Source organism: Pseudomyrmex gracilis, unplaced genomic scaffold (genome assembly GCF_002006095.1).
Source record: "Pseudomyrmex gracilis isolate BER0280 unplaced genomic scaffold, ASM200609v1 scaffold_25, whole genome shotgun sequence".
Taxonomy (NCBI): domain Eukaryota; kingdom Metazoa; phylum Arthropoda; class Insecta; order Hymenoptera; family Formicidae; genus Pseudomyrmex; species Pseudomyrmex gracilis.
Window position 1 is genome coordinate 3,124 of NW_018020609.1, and position 22,985 is coordinate 26,108.

Below are 22,985 nucleotides of genomic sequence, written 5' to 3' on the forward strand. Positions count from 1 at the left end.
AAAATCCGAACCGAAATAAACATCGGAAATAGTTTTCGGTTCGGTTACGGTTCCGGTCCATTAGTCTACATAATATTTCGAGCCGGTTTTCAGTTTCGGTTTGACTAAAATAACGGTTACGGTCCGGTTATCGGTTTCGGTTTCAGTCCGGTCCGGATCCTTGATAGTATGTAAGCTATACAAAATACAGTGCATACATTGTTTTAATCAATTATTAATGCTCAACTTAAAAAGATATAAAGTAAAATTTATTTATTTTTTTTTGAAAACTTGTACATTTTATTTTTTATTCTCGTTAAGTGTTTATCGGTTTTAGTTTTTAAATGTTGTAAATATTGCAAATATTCAATTATTGTCAATATTCACAACACAATAGTTTTTTTAATGGGAAGACTTTGCTTCCTTTGCATTTTGTAGGCTTTGAGTAATGTACAATTTTGCTAAACTTTGAGAACAGAATTGGGAAATGTGTTCACTGTATGTATTAATTTGTCCAGCAACAATCATTGGGTTTAATCTTGGTGGAACTGGCAGTGGTCTCATCAGTTTATTGATATCGTCATCAGGTAGAGGTGGTTCGTCTTTCGCAGCTCTAGCCGCATTCTCTTGTGCTCTTTTAGCCAATAACCTATTTTTGTCTTGCTGTTGTCGCACTACCAATTGCTGATATCTGTTAAACTTCATAGCTTCCTGATTCAGCTCATCCACTCGATCCATCAAACATCGTAACTGGTTCTCTAATACACTAGCAGTTCCCAGATCCAAATATTTGGTACCCTGTTCTTCGGGAATCATTTCGTCCAATTCAGACATCATGATGTTTGTCAAGTTACTGTTTTTTATCACTACCGGAATTTCCACAAAAAGACTTTCATATCCAATTTTTAAGGTGCGCAAAGCTTCTGGAGTAAATTCATTTTCCTTGTACATTTGTATAGCTTGCGAAGTTAGACGATAAGCTTTGAGTGTTAAGAAACCTCTGGCTGATTTTGCTGTATCATAAATAAGAACAACTGACTCTTCTATAGAAGTTTGATAATGATACTGTGACTCCAGAAGAGACAGATTCAAGAAGTTGCCAACATCTGCGCTTTGATACCAACCAACATGAAAATGATCAACGTTCACCCTATTTGAGAAATAATTAAATAATAACATTGAGAATCAAATCAAATCTTGCTTTCAAAATCAAATAATTTAGAATGATGTGCAACACTTTAACACTATAATGACTAATAGAGAGTTATTTAAACTCCTTTAAGTTTTCTTGATGTTGCTATCTCTGAGTCTCATGGCTTGGGACAAGAAAATTTGTTGTGACTTTCTCATGAAAAAAAAAAGAATAATTAAATCACAAAAGAAACCTGTTTTTCTTAAAGCTTGAGAAACAGAAATAACGACAATAAGAAGACTTTAAGAGACAAGACAACTTTATCAAACATCCTGATGTGTTGCTTCACCACTTTCTACAAGATATTTACCATCTCAGTCTTCGCATCATGGCAAGCTGATATTCTTCCTCGTCCATAATTTCATCGTTCTTAGGAAAAGGAAAACAATTTGTTATCTCTAAGCGGTTCTGCACTACCAAGCCAAGAAGAGCACCTTGCGCGACTTCCATGTTACTCGATGATTCTTCGTGGCAATGTTTTACCATTTTCATCACCACCAGACCGTCGCATTGCACATAATCTATTCGCGGTTCCACCTCGGGAATCCTTCTCGATGTTGCTCTTGACACCATCTTCGCTTGAGTTTGATTCTTCGTCGATTTCAACTAACAACAATCCACGCGAGCATCAATCTAATCTCATTAAAGGGTTAGAAAGATCACCACCATGCTGTCACCATATACGTAACTATCAGAGAGAAGCTCGAGAGCGGTCCGTAAGAGAATGTGTGTGTAATCACTTTTCCGCCCCGTAAACTAGCGCATATCCAGGAGGTGGTGCGCATTGAAACTACGCAGCCACGTCCACGAGCGACATGTCGGCGCGTTATGTCCACAGCGTGCGGTTCTATTCTGTGCTATGTGTGCGCCAGTCCAAATGATCTCACACCTTCTTCAAGTACAGGTAGTGTGTAGAGAAGATTTTTATAGTAGGTAATACTTTTTTTAGAGAGATACGAGTTGCGCGCGTACTTGGCGCTTTTTTTAATCTTTTTTTGAAAAGATATTTTGTTCGGATGTCACACATTTTTGTAGACTAGCACAACACAGGCGCACGCTATTGTTATTTTTATTTAACGTGTTGTCAGTGAACACAACCTGTCACCGCGATGACAGATAGTATATACGTCTTATAAACCATATAATACACATATGAGAAATGTCAGAAATAACGCATGAAAATCAAACTCAAAAAATAGTGAGAAAGAGAAGTGGAAAAACAACACGTGACCGAAGTCAGTGACCCCGCCGCGGCCACGCGACCGAGGTCAGTGACCCCCCCCCCACCAAGGCCGCGCGGCCGAGGTCAGTGACCCCGCCAAGGCCGCGCGGCTGAGGTCAATGACCCCGCCAAGGCCGCGCGGCCGAGGTCAATGACCCAGCCAAGGCCGCGCGGCTGAGGTCAGTGACCCCGCCAAAGTCGCGCGGCCGAGGTCAGTGACCCCGCCAAGGCCGCGCGGCCGAGGTCAATGACCCAGCCAAGGCCGCGCGGCCGAGGTCAATGACCCAGCCAAGGCCGCGCGGCTGAGGTCAGTGACCCCGCCAAAGTCGCGCGGCCGAGGTCAGTGACATTACTGTAGTATGTATATAATACATATAATACAATATAAAAGTATAATATTATAAATATATATATAATATATATTTATATATTATATATAACTCTGGATATCTTTTATTATTTCTTGCAAGTGTGTGTGTGTGTGATTCTTGGAAAATTTTAAGATTGCGTTTGATTTATTGTACATAGAACACAGATAAAAATTTCACAACATGCGAAGTAACTCTAGCGACTTATATATTAAAGAAACGATCGAGGGTAGGTGCAAAATAATCTGACACATACTCCGAAACTTAGTTTAATTCTTATTTTATTAATAATTGACGCATTTGCAAGATGTAACTCGATAAAATTAATGAATTGTAATAATTCCAACTATGTGACGCAAAGCATTAAAACGGATCGATGCGTGTGAATTTGTTTACGAAGAAAACGAATTGCACGCTCGAAATATAAATCAAGAGGCACACGGTAGTACCTCGCGCCAAGTATATGCGCAAAGCGCGCGCGCGCTGCGCGAGGTACCCCCGTGCCCTTATCACAAATGATCTCTCTCAACTGTTGAGTTTCCTGCACGTAACCCCATTGATCGCATCCAGAAACAATCGCTTACCGAGCGGCTAAGTAGCAATCGACCGTGATCGGGTCTTACTTTAAATCTAAATCGATTGCTACTTAGCCGCTCGGTGAGCGATCATGCTTTTGGACGCACGCATTGTTTACATACTTTCTTCCGAGGAGTTTACTGCTTCTTCTTTCGACAGAATCTTCTTTTTTCCTAAGTATCTCAGTAAGTTCCTCATGCATTCTAACTTATTGTTTAGTCGCGTCACCTTTTGATTTAAAGTCTTTAGCTTAATCTTATTTAATCTACGAAACTTTTCAAACATTTCCCAACTTTCGCGAGAAGTAAAATCTTCACGGCAAAGATCTCCAATAAATCGGGGATGGCAGAAACGCTTTGCAATTGGATTTGCAGATTTCTTCTCGTTTTTCCTATGAAAATGCATAATTCAAAATGCATAAATTACAAGTAAAGAAATAAATTAGATTAGCAAACAAATTGTTTACGTTACCTTTCCAATGGTAAATAATCTTCATTAATTGGTGAATCTTCATCAATTAATGCTGCTGGACTGGCGGATTGTTTTGAATTAACCTCCGATTTAGGATGTTTATCACTAGTGTCACTGCTGATTATTGTAATATTTTATTACAATTTTAACAAATAGTACGGATCAAGTTAATAGATCAGGTGCATTTTTATTTACCCATTATCAACTTCTTGTTCGGTATTCTCTTCATCCAACGATTCACTAATTGTAAACGTCATTGTCTGTTGTACCGGATGAAGTACACTGGGAACAGCATCTGGCATTAAGTATCTCTTTGGCACATTTTTTATTACCTTGTATCTAAAGTCAGTGTCTGTGAAATGATTACTGCAAACAGAACTGTTTTTAGTAACTTGATGTCCTATTACACTGATCCACTTTTCTCTCAATTCGTCTTTTTGAGGAACACTAAAATATATTAACATACATATAAAAATATTATCACATATAAAAAATTAAACATAAGATGTTAACATATAAAATTAACATATTGCATACATATTTTTTTTTGAAGGTATTTAAAAAGACGTATTGCTTTAAACCAAAAAGCTACGTCTTTTGTTATTTTATCAATCAAATCAACAAAAGATGAGAAATAAATATTATTTACTTTGCTAAAGATATGCTTAACCTAGAAATTTCTATAAATTGATAGTTTCTACTGTACTTACCGATGGAAAGAAACATCACTTTGAACACCATGTTCAGATTTGCAAATGCAGCAAGACCGCACCATCATTAATTATAAATGTCACTTTTTAACTTCGCATTGAACCGATTTATAACAGCGTGTCTGCCAAGTCTCTCAATAAGTCTGCATCACATGCATGCATTGCATGCTATCTGCTATCACTTCTCACTATCACTCTCTCTCTCAACCGACTCTCGAACGTCTATCTTCGTTGCTCTCGGTCACTCCCTCGGCCTGCCGCGGCCACCAGTTAAAAAAATCCACATTTAAAAGATATCAACTCTTTGTAAAACACACATATCTTTTTTTCTATTTTATTTATATATATATATATATATATATATATATATATATATATTTATTATTTTCTCTTCTCAGTTCTTGGAATAAAAATTGGTTTCCAGTCCAATTTGTATTTTCAATTTTGCGTTTCTTACAAATTATTTTTAGTCTTACGCGTTTTTTTGTACATTTCTACAATATACAAGGTAAAAAATAACTTATATATCATTAAAAAAAAAAAAACAGTGAATAGTATTTATATATACGTATATATTGTATATGTTAAATTATTAAATTATGAAATGTATATATCTGTCTAAGGGTGTAACGCACGGAAGAATTAAACAACCGTGGATTTTATAATATGCAATTTTATGGAATGACGGAACGTCCGATTTCCCGGCATTCCGCACATACGAAATGAAAGATTTGATTAATTTCTCCGTGCGATTAATTTAGACGGAGTAATTAATAAACGATCATCAGTCCTGGATGAATCTATAGAGAATGCGATATACGTTATTGTTACACGCACGTGTATTGCTACTTGAAAATTATAAAAAATTTAGAAGAATAAAATAGAGTTTTACAATATATTCTTTAAAATTACTTGAATTATCAATGTGTTATTTTTATACGATTAATATTATAATTATATATATATTATTTTATTATTATTATTATATTATTATTACTTAACCATTAAAAAACACGCATACTCCTTTCGTTTTTTTTTTCCTTACAACAGATACAAAGTACAAATATATGATACACAAGGATTACCAAAGTTTAAGAGAAAATGCTTGCGTTACATGAAATAGAGATGTTCTCAAATCTTAATATGTATATTTGTGGTACGACTTCGTCTTGGAACAGAAAAATAAAACAGTTGCGTGGATCTGTGTTATTAGCAGATAATTAAATTGCGTGTCCTATTTTAAGACACACAAGAAGAAGCTCTCAGCTTTAGGTTTGAACGTTTGAACTGAGAAATGCAATCTCTCTCTCTGTTAATGCGCCTGCATAGATAATCGTTTATTGTTACTTGGCTTGAGAGGCGTGACACAACGGACGGCGTCCGGAAATCGTTCGTGATAACGTTCTAATCTCAGGTACTTCACAGTTACTAAATTACCTGGAAAAAAAAAAACAGATGAAAAAATTCACTTCGGCTGTCTCAGTCATCATTTGCGTATTCGGTATTTGCGACAAAAGTCGGAGACTTTTTTGTAAAATCGAACGCAAATTGAACGATTGCATCGGGTCGAACACGCAAATTTTCAAGATGAAACAACTACCAATTTCAACAATATCGAATTAATTGCAAAGAACAAGTGATAATCACCGTCGAACCAACATCCGTGTAACGCTCTATAAGCTTTGCCAGCGTCTTCTTGCGACATACACTTCATATACACGCAACCTTCGCGACTACCGATGTCCACTCGAATATGGAGTATCTTCACGTTCTCCCCGCACTTTTCCAAAATCGCATCCTGAACTCTGGTCTCCCAATCGTCTTCGGTCTCACTGCACATCAGTAAGCAATTTATATACAATTCTCCTTTTTGTTTTTTGTTTTTTTGGTTAACCTTAAAAATCATAAATTTATGTATAAATTTTGTAATGCGACTTACATGTCCGGATCAAACATGTGTCTAATTTTTAAACAAGGTGTCGGCGAACAAGTCAAACTGTTAACCGATCCTTCCATCGTTTCGAACGCTTGTCCTTGCCAGATCTTTGGTTTCTTACCCAGGGGGCTTGCGCTTTGCACGGACGATTTGTTCAAAGTGTTATTTGGCAGCCAACGCCACACGTGAAACTCTTCACCCGCCACTTGTTGCACCTCTCTTCGAATTCTGCGAAAATAAAAAAAAAAAAACAATCGCATCCCAAATATCTTTTCGCAAGTTCGCGAACATTACACAGCGGACGCGTAAATTTATTAATTGATCGTAATAAACGGTAACGCGAAGCTTTTTTTTTTTTACCTGGATTCATTTTCATCAAGAAATTTCACCGCTTTCTCCCAGAGACTGGCCATTCTTTTGCGATCCTTCGGTGGGATGAGATTGTCCCGCACGTGATTTATGGCGAGAAAACTTTCCTGCGTGCCGGTTTGCGAGGACGCATTTTGATGATGCGTCTCGACGATGTTTATTATCTCACTAACGAGTTTAAACACCTCTCTCTCCGTGCTCTCCTTGTACTTTAGATACCAAAGGTACGACTTATAAATCCCGATACCTATTAACGAAACTAAAGACACACGGCATCCGTTATACAGATCTTTCGTTGCGACTTCTTTTTGATATACACACACACACATGCAATTTACAATATCTCACTGCATCTATCTACTTTACAAGCAGCTGTTTTAACACAAGTATTTCTTTATTCAATTTTATTTTTATTTAAAATATTTGTTTTTACTTTAAAATACTGTAATTTGAGAGAATTAATAGAAATAATTCTCGCGTTGCGCGCAAAGTAAAAATTCAATTTACAACAAATTACAAAAACGATATTACAAACGATAAAACACAAGACAAAATCAATCGTGTTAACGGTACTACAAAACATGCACGCAAGAGTTTTTTTATATAAAACGGCAAGAGAATTAGCAAGTGTTCTCAAATAAACAGTCTGTTAAAACTTTACCGATTGCCACAATAAGCATTGTGGAAAAGATAGCGAAAAGCTTGTTCTTCACGAGACACCGCATCGGCAACTCGGGATTCAGAATTGTCATTCCAACTTTTCCGGTCAGACGGGCGGAAAATAATTTATCCTGCAAAAATTGAACGCATTCTTTTTTTTTTAGTTCAACAATGAAGGCGCGCTTGCGTGTTAAAAAAAAATATCGATGTAAATATGTTATATATTTACCAGAGTATCTAATATCTCAATCGCTCCGTTATCACCGCTCACATCGATAAGCGAAATACCCCATCTGGGATTCTTAATAACTAAGAATTGTGCGCTCTGCAGATCCTCCTTCACCTCAAGACTTGTCTGATGAAGAAAAATGAACTCATAGATTAGCAACAACACACAGTTTCTCATGTAAAAATGCAAAATTTATCATCAACAAACAACGTCAAAAACCCACCACTTTGTCGCTCGTATACATCTCCGTTATTTCCGCATCTATTAGATACGAGTTTTCGTTCGGGTTCTCGCATGTCTTAGACACCGCCTTTTTCGTCAGGTCGCGTTGAAGAAGTTTCAACAGTTGCAACACGGACTCCACGTTCTCCTTCATTACGCAATTCACTCCGGGTGTCTTAAGATCTCCCTCGGTAAAACATTGTGGTATATTGTTATCTATAAATATAGATGCAACGGGGCTATAAATCAAGATTACTCATTACTCCACACAAAGGACTAAAAGAAAACTTAAAAAAACAGCAGTTGAGAAAGTTGGACAGATCCGTCAAATCAATATAAAAGAATATAAAATTAGTTTATTTTTGATACAACAACAGCAATTACTTAAAACTTAAATTAATACTTAATAGAATAGCAAAATTGTGGTTTTATAAACAAAATTATTACAAAAGATTATTGCTTTGATATTTCTCATTAAATTAAAAATACTTTGTGTATCATATACTCAAGCAACTTTTAAGTTGCGAGTTGAATCAATTAAACTTGACGACAGCAAAGCACGCGTATTCGTAAATAATATAGTTATAGAAGTGTGTAAAAACAGACATGTTTTTTTTTTTTAAAGTACGGGAAAAGGAAATAAAATATCCAAACTAATTCAAGAAATATGATATTTTATTGTACATAAATATATAGAGGAAGAAAAATACATATTTAAAAGATTATTCTTTATGTGCGTGTTAAAATTGTATTTTTAAATTTCATTAAAATAAACGAGAGATTGAATGTTAGTAATAATTAGTATTACATCTCTCTATATATATATATAAAAGATCAAGAACATAAATTATTATGCACTTAGCCTTTTGTTTTTTATTTAACGATAGACAATTTTCACGTCTATTAGAGAGAATTTGTGTGTGTTTGTTCTTCTGGAAGAGAAATTTAATTTGTCTCTGCATACCTACCAGATGATAGTGACGGAAGCGTCTCAGTTTTTCCGCCAAGTCCCAGATAAATTATTGCGAGGACTACGAAAAACAGAGCGACCACCGCTGGGAGAACCATCGACACGATGTTCTGATTGTTCCGTACATCTTCTCTGTTCGCGTTCGTTGTCGACGGTCTGTAAGGCGCTCTACTGATAATATCCGGAACTCGATCGACGGACGACACACTGTGTCTTGTGCTAAACAGGAGAATTGTCGATTTTATTACGAGTTGAAATTTTTTAGATATAATCATTGTGTGTGTGTGTGTGTGTGTGTGTGTGTGTGTGTATATATATATATATATATATATGTATATATATATGTACCTTGGCTGACTCGATGGTGAATACATAGTCCTGAACGAAGAAAAATGACCGTTTGAATCCCTTTCTTTTACCTCCGGTAAGCTGGGCGACGATGGATATGTTGGACCTTAAATGTACAAATTTCCAAAATATATTCACGAATTATAAATCAATCTTTTAAACAATAATTATACTGGCAGAACTATACATATATTTCGCCATAATTTTGAATAAAATTGAATAGACGGTAAAGTTAAAGTTCAGTTTTTTAATTTCAATATAAAAAGTTTTATTGCGATCGAAAAATATTTAAAAAATATACTTACTTTTTATCGGTGTTGTTGAGCTTCCAAAGGATCGTGCGCTAAGTCGTCTCGTAAACTCGGACAAAAACGGAGTATCGTAATTCGCAAGAAGATCTCTCTGGCTCGTGTTATCCTTGGTGCTCACATGAATTGTTGGTTTGTTGGTTTTCGATATTTCATCATGATCGAAAGCATTTCGATCGTATACTCGCGAATCGTACAGTTTGCTAGTCGGATTGGACAGGTACTTGTAATAAGATCGCGAGTATGTGTTTTCGTTGTCCTCTACCGCATCGGAATCTGATCCGGTTTCTAAGCCATCAGATTTGTAGGTCGATCGTTGGGTTTTGACGTATTTGTTCTGCGCGGTCTTCTGGGTCACGCGAGTTGTCGAAGACGTTACATTTGTGTTGTCGATGTCTATTGTGTTAGGAGGTTCTTTGAATTCTATGCGCGGTGGTGGTGGTGTCTGATCCTTCTTGATAGAATTCTTCGGTCCTGGCACGGTCCCATCAGATGGAATAATTGTAGGCGGAGGCATTGGATTTGCCAATGTCTGTCTGCGTAAGTTTGCATTCTTCTTCTTCTTAACAACGGTTGTGCCTATGTCATCATCTGTGTCATCACTGCTGTATCTAATACGCAAATAACAAAAACTATATGATATAAAATACACAAAGATATATACAAGTGTTCTACATACATATACATATAAATATATATATATAAGTATACATATATATATATATCTATAAAATGTGCAATTACTTAAAGAAAAGTAAAACAAATATCTCTAAGTTCTCATAAATTCTTTATAAAACTCTCTCGAAAACAAGATGCCACAGGCACGCGATATAGATCACTTTAAATCACACGCTTCGCGTTTCATTTGCCTTGTAAATAAGAAGAACGATTTGCCGTGCACGCAAACTCGATGTATAAATCGTACCGGTTAAATTTTTTACTTGTGTGCGTGACTTTCCCCTTTCTAGGATTATTACCGATATGTAACCATCTCGCTCCGAGAGAAGAAAAACAAATACACGAGATGCGCGAAAACAAAAAAAACAAAAAAAAAAAACATCGTCTTCCCGAGAGAAAAAGCTCTTGTTACCTTGCGGCCAACGAGTGCCGGGAGCCGCTGTTACCCCCGCGTGTCTCTTCGAGGTGTTTGAGCTTCTTCTGGAGTATCTTGCGGGTCGTTTGTGTCACCGGTCCCACCGGGTACCCGTACTCCATCAACCTCGTTCGCAGTTCGGCATCGCTCAGCGTGTCCACCGACATTTTGGTTCCCCGCGCCGGAGTCAATCGCGCGCCAACAACAAGTTCCAGGATCAAAAAACCCAACTCGGTCTTGAGACGCAAGAGTCTTATTTTGTCAGCTTACAACACGGTACAACACGCTTCCACAGCGAGAGACGGTCGGTAACGTCGCCGTTTATTTTGATCGATGATCAATCCCCCGCACCTTCCGACAAAATGAAAATCTCTCGCCGCCTCGTTTTCCGGATCGCGCACGTGGACGGTTAGTCCCCTCCGCGTTGTCCTATCTCGGTAAGTTCGGCGAGAGACCGCTGAGACTCGCATCAAACGACACACACCGCCGTCGGACTTCCGCGCACTCGATCACGCGGCCTCGCTTTTCCCCAAAAAGAATTCAATTAACCAACTCGAGTAACTGAAAAAAAAAAAAAAAATGGCGCAATTTTCTAACGGTCGAGATCACGCGAATATGCAAGACATGCGTCCAATTGTGCGTGGTGTATCAATGCGATTGTGTGATGTCGCGGCACTTTACGGCGCGGGCTGCTCGAGGTTGTTTGGTTGAATTGCTTTTCAACGACTCCAGAGGACGCCACAGGCCGCATTTGTTCGTTATCACGCTCGTCTACGCGGGAGTTTTGAAAAAACGCGCATACTTTGATCCTCTCGTACTTCGTTCTGTGGTGTCTCTTCTCACATTTATTCTGTTCCTGAATTTCTGAGAGCGTTTTTACATTTATATAAAAAGTCCGTAAAAAAATTCTGAAAAAAGAAAAGCAAAATTCCACAACTCAAAATTATTATTTAGAGTATCAACTCCAAATAAAAAAGTTTAGTTTGTTCGTTTATATAACAAAAGTAAAAAATTTTAAAAACTTTTTGTCAAGCAAGAAATTAGAGCGGAAAGTAGGATTTGGTCAATTCAATTGTTTCATAAGAAAGTCGTGTAATTAGCGGACGTTCAAAAAGGAACATTTCTGTATATATATATGTGTACAAAATATTCATATACAGTGTTATACCTTTAAAACATTATATTGTATACGTATTGTGTTTCTTTGTACAATTACGTTTAACATTAGAATATGGCGCACAAATAATACGATAATTTATTAATATAATACGTTAATTTATATTATATTAGCATTCATACTTAGAGATGCAATCGATATACTTTTCATGGTAAGTGCGATATGTATATATAAGAGAGTAGAAAGTATTGTACAAAGTGCTGCTGCTGAGAGAAAAAATGCATATTTCTAAACAATCATGTATAATATAATAAATAGAAAGCGATGATATATCTCTTAAATTATTTATGCTCGTTACAGAGAGATCGCTGCGTATACGACCAAGAATTGTCTTTCAATAAGGTAAAAAAAAAAACAAAAAAAATGGCGCAACCACGCATCTCGGTTCTGTCGCCAATTTGCAAACGTCGACGTGACAAAGATCCGATATACATTAAAACTCTTACATATAAATCATTTAACTTTATTTCGAAACTGATTTTCGAAAATCTTAAGTATACTTAATCTATTGATTTGTTTTTCGGTTTAGTAAAAAATGTGCTTAGAGAGATATGTTTCATTGTAGAGAAAAAGAGAAAGAGATAGAGAGAGAGAGAGAGAGACACAGTCGATTTTTATTCTGACAATTATTTATATATATATATATATATATATATTTTTTTTTTCTCTCTATATGACGGACACGCGTGTCTTCTCTCGTCTGCAAACAAGCCGACAGAATAACATTACATTATAGTCAGCATACACAAAAGACCGCCGCAACAGATTGTCTTGTGTGTTTATATACGTGCACATAATATATAGAAATCACAAATTTTTGTTACATATATATATATATATACTCTCTGTATTTATGTATAATTTCCCTTACTAGAATTCCTTATAGGAAGATTACTCCGCAAGATTACTTCTTTATGTGATAAAAAGTACTATGCACGCTAAACAATTTTATTTATATAAATATATATATAATATATATATATATGTATATATATATGCTTATATATATATATGTATATATAAGCGGTTAAAAGAATTAGAAAATCTCCTACGTAAGCGGAAATACGTTTAACAATTACATATTGTACTCAATTCGCAATAGTCTTTCGAGTTTCTCTCGTTTTATTAACCGTGTCGAGTGAAAATATTCTCAAAATTCAACAAACACGTGCTTTCAAATATTCCTTCTGTTTTTTTTTTTTTTTTTTTTTAGAAAAAAAAGCATATATAGAAATTGCATCGCAACAACTGTAACTGCGCGTTGATGTTAATCCGACTGTATAGGAGAATTCAATTCGTCAACGTAGAGTATACCGCGTGTGGTTGCATCGGACCGTTTAATATCTGCAAGTGTATAAGGCTCACTCTAAAAACTACTATGGTACTTTTTTTTTATAAAATATTATATCTATATATACACATATACGTACACGTCTCTAAATGCAAACAACGCAATAAATAACATCTGCCCGAGCTGCCTCTGTTCAATCCCACACTTAAACATTTTGTGCTTTGTTAATTAAACTTAAACATGGATACATGAGGTAATAAGACATTCGCTAACAAACGCTGCTACACGCTTTGCTTCTCGATGCAAAAACCTTTTTTTTTTTTCGATACGTTCGGGGACTCTGATTGCTTTTTTACGCTGCAGAAGAGGTCCATATTCTTTTCGATACACATACTGGGGTGCTATACAATTAACTTATTCTTCTCTGATATTCGTAATGAATGAAGTACAATACAAGATACGAGAGGATGACAGTTGGCATACGGTACACAACAATCGTGGCAAATCAATCGTAAACTTCAGTCGCGAATTGTCTTTTTTTTTTTTTTTTTTCAGTATAGCAACGCGTATTCGTATTTTCCGTTCAATTAACGAGTAACAAACCACTTATAAAGGAAAAAAAAACTCGAGAAAACTAAGACTTTTATATTCATTTCTCTTTGTCAGAGTAATATTCAAATAATAAATTATTTGTAAAAAGAAAGCGCGGTTCAGTCTGCAATATTATTACAGATATTATTACAGATACAGATATCTCTGATTGTTACAAATCAGTGAGACAATTTATAACCGTTTCTTTGCAGCGGTAAATTTGTAAAAATTAAAACTAAATTTGGCTTTTGGATTTGTCAAAAACAAAGAAATCATATATTAAAAGTAAATTTATTTTCTTTCCGCATGGTATGCTCTCACGTTACGCATATCAAAGATTTATGACACGCAATAAAATATTTGCAGATTTTGGTGTGTATAAATATATATATATATACTTTTTATGTAATATGCATATAGTAATATAAGTGGGATTGTATATGTATGAAAAGTGAAAGAAAAGGAGAGAAAAAGAACAAAGGAAAAAAGTAAGAAAAAATAAGGATGAGTGTGAGTGTGTGCACAACAAAAACAAACAAATAAATTACTAGTATCTATGGTATGTACATTACATTTACAGAAAGTTCGACGCAAGAAGACAGTAACACATCTGACAGTTTTCGATAAGATTTGATTGGAAGAATCAACAAGACGTGACTAAGGCAATTGGGGAAAAAAAAAAAAAAAAGATGTACAAGCTTCCGTAGTTTTATAAAACAGAATACTCGGAAGTAAATTTTTTCGCGCACGCGAGTGTTCTGTGGAATAAAAAAAAAGTGAAGCTTCAAATATAAATTCTCAAAAGACTTTTTTTATGACAAATCTTATACATGTGGATTTACATATGTGTGTTGTTTTCTTTGAAGCTGTGAAATCTCACTTGCGGGAGAGTGAGAAAACAAAATTTTTTTTACTGAGTTTCTCTTATTATTCGAACGTTCAAAAGTTCCGATTGCAAAAATACAGATTGTCCTAGATGAGACGAGTCGCGCGACTGTTCGGACGGAAGTGGTACTGTTAGCGAATTTTTAAATAGATTTGATGAAATAAGATCAAACATTTTCGGCAAATTCTCAGATTTACGTTATCAAATCTCACATTGCACGTGAGAAATGTGTTGTGTGTATATTACTATATTTTTCTTTTTTATCGATAAAAACATAAATTTCTCTCTGTAATTTCCTCTCTTGAAGTCTCTTTTGATTTTTTATAATATTTACTATATTTCTCAATAACTTGTTTTATGCCTAATTTCTTCACCTCTAAATGAGTTTTCGATAACTTTATCTAAAAGATAAAGTATATCTTTAATCAAGGAGGACAGCTATCGGAAGATATGAAGAAATCGGCAGTTAAACTATTAATAAATTCTCCTAGTTTTACCATTTTGAAATCATAATCTTTGTTTTAAAGTTCTACATTTAATGTTACATTTATATATGTCTGTATTCTTTTTGGTTGTTTTGCTTAAGAAAACCTTCGAGTATTATATCTCCAATCCGATCTGTCATATTATTCTTGGGACAATCTGTGTAGTAATCAATTTTTATTGATAGAACACCAGAAGTAACAGATATGTTTAATCCTCGGACGACGAATGAATGAAAAATCTAAAGACCCGGAGTTCGCTGGGCGAGGATTGAAAAAGAATGATTACAGAAAGAAATGAATTGCGAGAAATAAAAACAAAATACGCACACACTTCTCTACGCATTATTTATTCGTAGAGAAGTAAAAAAATTAGATATAATTATGCTACATATATATATATATGTATATATATATATATATATGTGCTAGATAGCGTATCCCGAGTACTTGTATACTTTTATTTTTACAAATTAATTTCTTAGATCAAATGTTTACAAAATTTAATCGGGCGCTATTCTTTTTTTTGGTAATTCTTTCACTAAGTTTATTTAAAGCCTCAAACTTGAAATACTGTTTAAAACAACGCGCTTGAACTCGAAGAAAGTTGTTTTTTTTTTTAATAACAGAATCTCTCCATTTGGCTTTCAATTATATCTAATTTTGGATTTATTACAAAGAAATATGTAAAGTTTAATTAAATTACACTAAAAACAATTTAAATCCAAGTAATTTGTGCAAAGTTGTGAGTGTGTGAGTGTTGGTATTTGAAAGAAACTTGAAATTCTCTAAAATTGTCTATCTCTGTTTTTTAGAAATGGAAATATAGAAGTTATATATATAAATATCCTACTAAATACAAATGTTACATTGTACAGTTGAACTTTCCGATTCTAATTGCTGTAATTCCAAGCAAATGTACAATTGTAAAATTATGAAATTTTTTGGCTTACAAGACGATTGCAAGAGGTTGCATTACAATTTTACAGATTTTTTGAGAAATCGTAAGTTATTTGCGCGATCATAAGACGCATAGAAATGCACTTCCAAGATTGTACGAGAATTTTACGAGACCAATTTGCGAGTTATCTTACAATTTGCCGAGAATTGCAGCATAAATTACAATAAAAAAAAAAAAAAAAAAAAACGTACAATGTGTGTATATAAAATTGTTCGAGATCATGCAAAATGTACGAAATGACTCAAGTTAATAATGGTCCCGAAATTGTCAGTATAAAAGAGTAATGATCGCTAAGTAACAAATAGTAAAAAAAAAAAAAAATATATAAAAATATCGAAATAATTATTTCTTTAATGACATGTCACATTGTATATGTCCTACATCAAACCGATAATATAATTGGAATACAACATTAATGTAATTAAACGGATTCCAGATATTTCTTCTCCAAGCAATTTCATTTGCAGACTCTTCGATCAATTTTGAATAAAAAAAAATCGATTTACACCTACTGGGATCAAAAATGTGATATGAAAATTTTACATACACGATACAAGATATTTTATCTTTACGTTTTGTAAAAGTTAAATCATAAAGAATTCGGACATTCATATTTATTCGCATTCACGTACTCAAAAAAAAAAAAAAAAGAAATTCTTACATATACTATAAATCGGTCGAAGAATCTGCAAAAGTAGTTTTTCTTCGCGTTTTAGCCAAAATACCATTATCTACCGATAAAACCATTTTTATGGACGTTGATATTCCGATATTTCGTATGTCGTCTCGTATGCGCAAACTGTGTGTGTCAGACTGTGAGAGCGGAATTGTGATAAACTAAATCACCTAGAGAACAACATCGGGCAGGGAGCAATGCCACTAGGCTAGCTGCGTTCCACCTCGTCCACCATGATGGCCAATCATCGAGCCACCACTTCCTATGTCATCGCGTACAGTCTTCTTCTCTTTGTAATAAATTTCTTCGTTTTCCTTCTCGCATAGCAACAATACTGCTCCCCCAACGAGAAAGATAACCGCGCCCCAACCGACGCCATACGCCCAGCCGAATTCCCAATTGGTTCGATTTCCTATTAAATAATATATACATATATACTAGTTATTTCTTCTCTGTTTAACCTTAATTGAGAGTCAAACAATATATGTGTAGATTATATAAAATTGATTTTCAATTGTTAAAACTGTGTTACCAAGATTTAACTCGGCCGCAAAGCATATGGGATATACAATCAGCGCTGTCAAAAGGGACACCACTGAAAACACACAATCAGACGCATTCAATTACATAAAAAAAAAATTGAGAACCGAAAAGAAAACAAGTATAAAAAACAGTAATAAGTAAGTACGTGATACACTTACATGCGATACCCATGCAAATTACCGCGATTCTGTAATATTTCTGTTTTTTTCTGTGATCCTGCGCTCGCAGTCCCAGAGCAGTGAAACCCGTCGCGATTAAGTCCGTCACAAGACACATTATGCACAGAACCGCGGCTGCTTTTATGTAACCTGTAAAAAAAGATCAAAACAAATTGCCAAGTAAGTTCCAGTTTCGTAGTAACACATAGAAGTAAACAATTAACTAAATACCACTATCTCTCGCTGGGTAACATCCTGGAGGGTTTGGTATGTTGAAGGGAAGAGGAGTCGGAGCGCCTTCCTCGATACAGTGGGTGAACAAGCCCTGTCTCCACCCGAGGGCCATCAGCCAGTCCGTTGACGCTAACCCCATTATCATCAACAGCACCACTATGATCCCGCATATAAATGCGATCACCTATAAAAACGTAGGTGCGATGTAAAGACAATCTGCGATGATCAAATTTTCACACACTCACTCGTGAACAAGTAGATAAAATTTTAATTTGTCGCGTGGTAATAAATTACAAAAAGATTCAATGGCTCTGAATTTAATACAAACAAAAAAAGCCAAAACGCTAATAAAATATAGATTGTAATGCAAAAACAATCAATCAGAGCGTTTGGTTGTCATTGAATTTTTTTGAGTGTTAATTGTATTTAATTTTTCGTCGAGAGAGGATTTTTTCTTTTTTTTTTTTCGCGAACGATACCTGCGCGATCTCGTTATCGCCCATGTGATCCTCGGCGACCGTGTACATAATCATTTTACTTTCTGAGAGATGTCTGACGACACTGAGGAAATATTTCCGTAATTCTGTATAGCCACTCGTTTCTGCGTGTTTCCCTTAATGACGAACAACCGGCGACGACGCTTTCATCGGTGCGAAGCGACGTTGCTCGCGAAACATCACGTCCACACACCACCAGCACTGTTTTTTCTTTTTTTTTTTTTTTTTCACCCGCGAACCACCGCGGCGATGCGCCAAGAAAACGGAATCGCAAATCTTCCGCGGATCGGCAAAACAACACGCGCGTCGGACAACAACGGGGTTGAGGGTTTTGCGCGACGATCGCGAATTCGCATACCGCAAAGGGGAAGAGAGAAACGGGGGATGATTAACGCGGGTCAATGGCTCTCCAGAGCGCTGTGGCCCGCAACATTATCGGACAAGGGCAACCCCCTATGCGGCGCGCGCTCGAGCTGCTTTTTTTTTTCGGAGCAAACGGATCACAGATCAATGGCAGTGTGTGTTGTTTGAATCGCGTCCGGATTGTCGACGAACGAATTCTATTTCTATGCGCGCTCTCTGAACGCGAGAAAAAAAAGAGACACACAGAAAAGAGAAGACAGAGAAATGGGGGTGGAGGGTGAGGGAGCACGAAAAGCACAGATCGCAAACACAGATTCTTCGTGACTGGGGATTAGGACGAAGGCAAATCGGATACTGGGTTCCAGGGAGGCTGCGCCCGTCAGTGCCCTATTAAAGGTCGCGGCGCAGTGCGCACGAGTAGAAATCTCTCGCGGTTCTTCCACTTTCTTCGTCTTTCCCTCTTTTTTTTTCTTTTTTCTTTTTTTATTATTTCAATCTCTTTCTCCGCGATTGCAACTCCTCTTTCTCGACTTCTTATCAATTTCTTTTTTCTTTTATCCAATATTCTTCTCTGAGACTACGTTTCAAGGAGCGCGCTATCTGCGTTACACCGCGTCATTTTAATCTTCTTTGCTTTACATCTAGTGAGTAATAAAAGATAGAATGATTCAATAGCGCGGATAACGCGCTTCCCGAACGTAACTCCAATAATAATTTTTATCTATGACTTTTGACAAATTACAAAACAACAACTTTGTTATTTGTTTCTCAAACATCGAGATAATTATTTCTTTAATGTACTATTTTTTATTATATATGTTAGAAGACTGATATACATTTGATATAATATAATTGTGAATTATATAAACTTGTTATGAAATTTATTGATTTGTTATATAATATATACAAATTTATTATATGATAAAACTTTTGCTATATAAACACAGAGAGATTGAGAAATGATTAAATTCTGATTTTAATCCAGAGAAAGGGAGGGAATACATAATGTGTGAAATTGAAGCTGCTGGCTTACCTTAAGTGGTCTGGTTATAGTAAGAATTTCAATAGTAGTTGTCTGAGGCATTATGTATTTTTGTTTTTATTTTGGATTATCTGTAATAAACAGAAATAAAAAAATTGTTAACCAAAAGAATTATTAACATAAAAAAAAAGTTACACTGTTGACCAAGAGAAACAAAAATAAATTTGTTTTATTTAAAAAAAAAAACACATGTGGTCGGCAACAAAATAATATTTCTGTAAAACACAAATCTGTAATTAAACTTAAATGTAAATGTAAAGAAACAAAATATTTTATATATAGATATACTTTTGTGTGTAGATTTTTAAAAAGATACAGGAAAAACATTTGTTCTTGGTTCAGTAAAATTAAATTCAATAACAATTTTTACATTTATAGAGAGAAATGTAATTACACATTTTTTAACGATACATTATATCGCGGTTTTCAATTTCTAACAAATTAATAATTAAAAACACAGTAGTCAAATAACAATTTAGTAAAATAAAGTACAATATCTTATGCGTATATACACAGAAGTTGAAACACACAATTATACTCATCTAAATATAACCTTTTGTGCATCAAAAGCAAAATGAGCAAGATTTCAGTTGAAGTCATCGAAATTCTCGTTTTATTTCTGTATAAAAAAATTAAATGCAAATATCGCATTACTACCTTGTTAAGCGGAAACCTTGCTTTGTCCCATCGTATGAGTCAATTGTTCGATCGTATATAGTGTCGATTTTCAAAGAAATTTATTGCGAAGATTCTCTGGCAATACAGATGCGAGTCCTGTTAAATTTTCACAATCAATTGACAATAAACCCTTTAATGAGCATAAAATAACGATAACGTTATGACGATTGTACGCACTAATTGTCTTTCTTTTGCATCACGATCTCGAACACATCACTTCTTCGTTAATACTTTTTTGTTGAGAAAACAAAAAATTTATCAAAGTCTCAGCTGCGAAAAAGACAAGTACAAAATATAATTTCCGATCAAAGTTTTTAACAGACTATACCGCAAGATTACTTTTAATATATATATATATATATAATAATATGTGTTATTAAATCTTTACTCTTTTTGGTGTGGCTTGGTTTTTTTTATGCGCCAAGTAAATACAATACGCCTACCCACCCATATGGCCAGAGAAGGAAGAAGCAAACTCCAACGCGACTCTCTTCTTGAAGATCAAGTCGACGCTATTCAGTGCCACCTAGCGCGCATAATAAAGAAACCTTCGACGCTTCAGAGAGTAGCTATTTATGGCCAGTATTCATTAATACAGCAACGGACTAAGAAAGAGAGCAAAAGAGAAGAAAAAAAGAGGAGAGAATAAGAGAGAAGTTCAGATGGCGCTAAATCCGTGAACGTTGCTTGGCTTCGCAATGGCTTCGCAACTCGAGAGTTCGAGAGTTAAGTTTATTGTGTACCGTGCTGGTGGTACGACATGTACGTATACCTATAGTTTGTATACGCGATAAAAGGTAAGAAAATTCACAATGCGATATATTGAACATTTTACAAGCACAAATCCTTAATATATATAATCGATTAGATTTTTCTCGTGGTATCAATGATATTTACACTACAAAAATTAATGTAATACAGAAAAACTTTGTATATCGATTTCAAAAGATGAACATGTGGCCATTGGCACAAAATTTATCGTCTAATCCACATAAATCCACGCGATCGTTTATTTTACTTCAACATATGTATTAACAATGAAATTTCATTTTGAGTCATGTTGTATTTCTTATCATTATTTTATCTAAATAAGAAATTTAAAAAAAATGACCACGTGTTTTAACTTTGGGCACGCGGCTATCTACGTATAAAAATTAAATGCTTTTATCTGTGAATTTGAACAAAGTGATGAACTGTTTATCATTCTGAGAACATGATTATTCTAACATGCACTACCAACTGGAGTATCTCTTTGTTATTTATGCTTGTTAAGACAGAATTGAAACATAACTTTTAAAGTTTATGTATCACTTGTTTTCAGATTTATCCACGCCAAAATGAGATAACTAAATATTGTGGTGAGAACTATTTATTATATACAAGGATGTTACACATTAAATAACAGGATGATATCTTTTGCTTATGAGAATAAAAAAAACTATCCTCTGATTATTTTTACATGCACTACCAACTGAGCTTTATTTTATATTATACTTATCGAGATAATATTTTATCATTTAAATTTAATTATGCATTCTCTCTTTTATAGAGTGGCGAAATAAATATCAACCTTCATCGGGAACAAGCACAAGTAAGAAAAGTTAATATTGCTTTTATTATATAGAAATCACAGATTTTGTACACTTAAATGATGAAAATATTTACGTAAGAGACAAGATAAAAGTGTTTTTATCTTACCCTGATTACATCTTTACATGCACTACCAGCTGAAGTGAAAATTTTTTGTGTAACATATATAGAAAATTTAGCTGACTTGATTTTTTGAGACTTTTTGTTCTTTTGCAGGATCTGCGGAAATGTTTTTGTATACGGAACTCTGTACAGGTAAAATTTAATAGCGGAAACTGATACGTGCGTAAGTGTATGTGTAGATGAATCTAATAGACATTACAAGAATTGCAATCCAATTAAATACGATCTATTGATTTAAATATTTATGTAGAAATTTTTAGCATCAGAGTGGGTGACGTTTGTGTTAATGTTTTTACATAAAGTAAATAAAATAGAAAACAGATTAGAAAAAATAAACAATTTATTATAAATTAAAAAAAAAAATGTAGTTGAGTGGCAACAATAAAATGCACAAGTAAAGGATACGGCACATTTATTATCTCTAATAGTTTTTTTTTCATTCTGTTTTCTTTTCCTTCCTTTTTCTTTTTAAGCAATGTTTCGTAAATTGACAAATGTTTATATTATGCATGTTAGCATTATAAAACTACAAATGTGTTAAGATGAATTAGTAAAACATGAAATTCTAAACGACGCGTTTGACAAAATACAAAATATTTGATATATATGTTTTACTTCAGTAAAAATAAGTTTATCATTGTATCGGTCAATTATTATGTTTTCTTTTGTTGATGATGATAGCAATGCGGATATTATCGCATACAATAAATTATTTATAAGTTAATGAAACGACTATAAACTGAATCTCACATGCATTATAAACTTCAATAAATTTTGTTAAAAAAATTATGCTCTTTATTTGGGTTTTTTTTTAACGTTATTACGTTTACATGGTTAGCCCATGTGTAATTATTCACAATACATTGCGCAAGATTCCAATTATGTGTAAGTGATTTCGATTCAACCATAATGAGATTACGCGGAACGCACAAGTTCCAAAAAACAATTCGATTCTCGTGATAATTGCGTATGTGTGTCAAGTACATAAAACTATATTAATAATATACTTTAAAAATATCATATATATATATATATATATA

At 34.6% G+C, this 22,985-nt stretch overlaps 4 protein-coding genes and 1 long non-coding RNA gene across 9 annotated transcripts; 1 reads left to right on the forward strand and 4 right to left on the reverse strand.

Moving 5' to 3' along the window:
- Positions 1-310: 310 nt before the first annotated feature.
- Positions 311-1,896, reverse strand: LOC109852171 (eukaryotic translation initiation factor 3 subunit H-like). The gene is made up of 2 exons (XM_020423074.1): positions 1,482-1,896; positions 311-1,129 (listed from the first exon to the last, which is right to left on the reverse strand). Exons 1-2 carry the CDS (start codon positions 1,742-1,744, stop codon positions 382-384), a joined length of 1,011 nt encoding a protein of 336 aa, XP_020278663.1. The 5' UTR covers positions 1,745-1,896; the 3' UTR covers positions 311-381.
- A 1,129-nt stretch (positions 1,897-3,025) lies between these two features.
- Positions 3,026-4,772, reverse strand: LOC109852172. Of its 3 annotated transcripts, XM_020423076.1 has the most exons (5): positions 4,519-4,772; positions 4,004-4,255; positions 3,809-3,925; positions 3,421-3,728; positions 3,026-3,346 (listed from the first exon to the last, which is right to left on the reverse strand). In XM_020423076.1, the coding sequence occupies exons 1-4, from the start codon at positions 4,584-4,586 to the stop codon at positions 3,452-3,454; spliced, it is 714 nt and encodes a 237-aa protein (XP_020278665.1). In that variant the 5' UTR covers positions 4,587-4,772; the 3' UTR covers positions 3,026-3,346; positions 3,421-3,451. The 3 variants fall into 3 exon arrangements, with proteins under 3 accessions (XP_020278665.1, XP_020278666.1, XP_020278664.1); XM_020423077.1 differs by having other exon boundaries at positions 3,026-3,728; positions 3,809-3,922; XM_020423075.1 differs by having other exon boundaries at positions 3,026-3,728.
- Positions 4,773-5,470: 698 nt separating this feature from the next.
- Positions 5,471-11,359, reverse strand: LOC109852183 (inner nuclear membrane protein Man1). The gene is made up of 11 exons (XM_020423106.1): positions 10,651-11,359; positions 9,558-10,171; positions 9,253-9,358; positions 8,903-9,123; positions 7,936-8,150; positions 7,713-7,838; positions 7,485-7,614; positions 6,815-7,082; positions 6,458-6,682; positions 6,166-6,350; positions 5,471-5,955 (listed from the first exon to the last, which is right to left on the reverse strand). The coding sequence occupies exons 1-11, from the start codon at positions 10,818-10,820 to the stop codon at positions 5,831-5,833; spliced, it is 2,385 nt and encodes a 794-aa protein (XP_020278695.1). The 5' UTR covers positions 10,821-11,359; the 3' UTR covers positions 5,471-5,830.
- Positions 11,360-13,020: 1,661 nt separating this feature from the next.
- On the reverse strand, positions 13,021-20,755 carry LOC109852165 (transmembrane protein 47). 3 transcript variants are annotated; one of them, XM_020423059.1, is made up of 8 exons: positions 20,680-20,755; positions 20,410-20,502; positions 20,212-20,328; positions 19,546-19,625; positions 17,650-17,836; positions 17,419-17,568; positions 17,250-17,312; positions 13,021-17,129 (listed from the first exon to the last, which is right to left on the reverse strand). In XM_020423059.1, the coding sequence occupies exons 4-8, from the start codon at positions 19,594-19,596 to the stop codon at positions 16,921-16,923; spliced, it is 660 nt and encodes a 219-aa protein (XP_020278648.1). In that variant the 5' UTR covers positions 19,597-19,625; positions 20,212-20,328; positions 20,410-20,502; positions 20,680-20,755; the 3' UTR covers positions 13,021-16,920. The 3 variants fall into 3 exon arrangements, with proteins under 3 accessions (XP_020278648.1, XP_020278647.1, XP_020278646.1); XM_020423058.1 differs by having other exon boundaries at positions 20,621-20,713; XM_020423057.1 differs by lacking the exons at positions 19,546-19,625; positions 20,212-20,328; positions 20,410-20,502; positions 20,680-20,755 and adding an exon at positions 18,132-18,894.
- Positions 20,756-20,942: 187 nt separating this feature from the next.
- LOC109852166 lies at positions 20,943-22,965 on the forward strand. The gene is made up of 4 exons (XR_002249973.1): positions 20,943-21,029; positions 21,554-21,590; positions 21,782-21,823; positions 22,039-22,965. It is a non-coding gene; the product is annotated as an uncharacterized LOC109852166 (long non-coding RNA).
- The last annotated feature ends 20 nt before the right edge of the window (positions 22,966-22,985 follow it).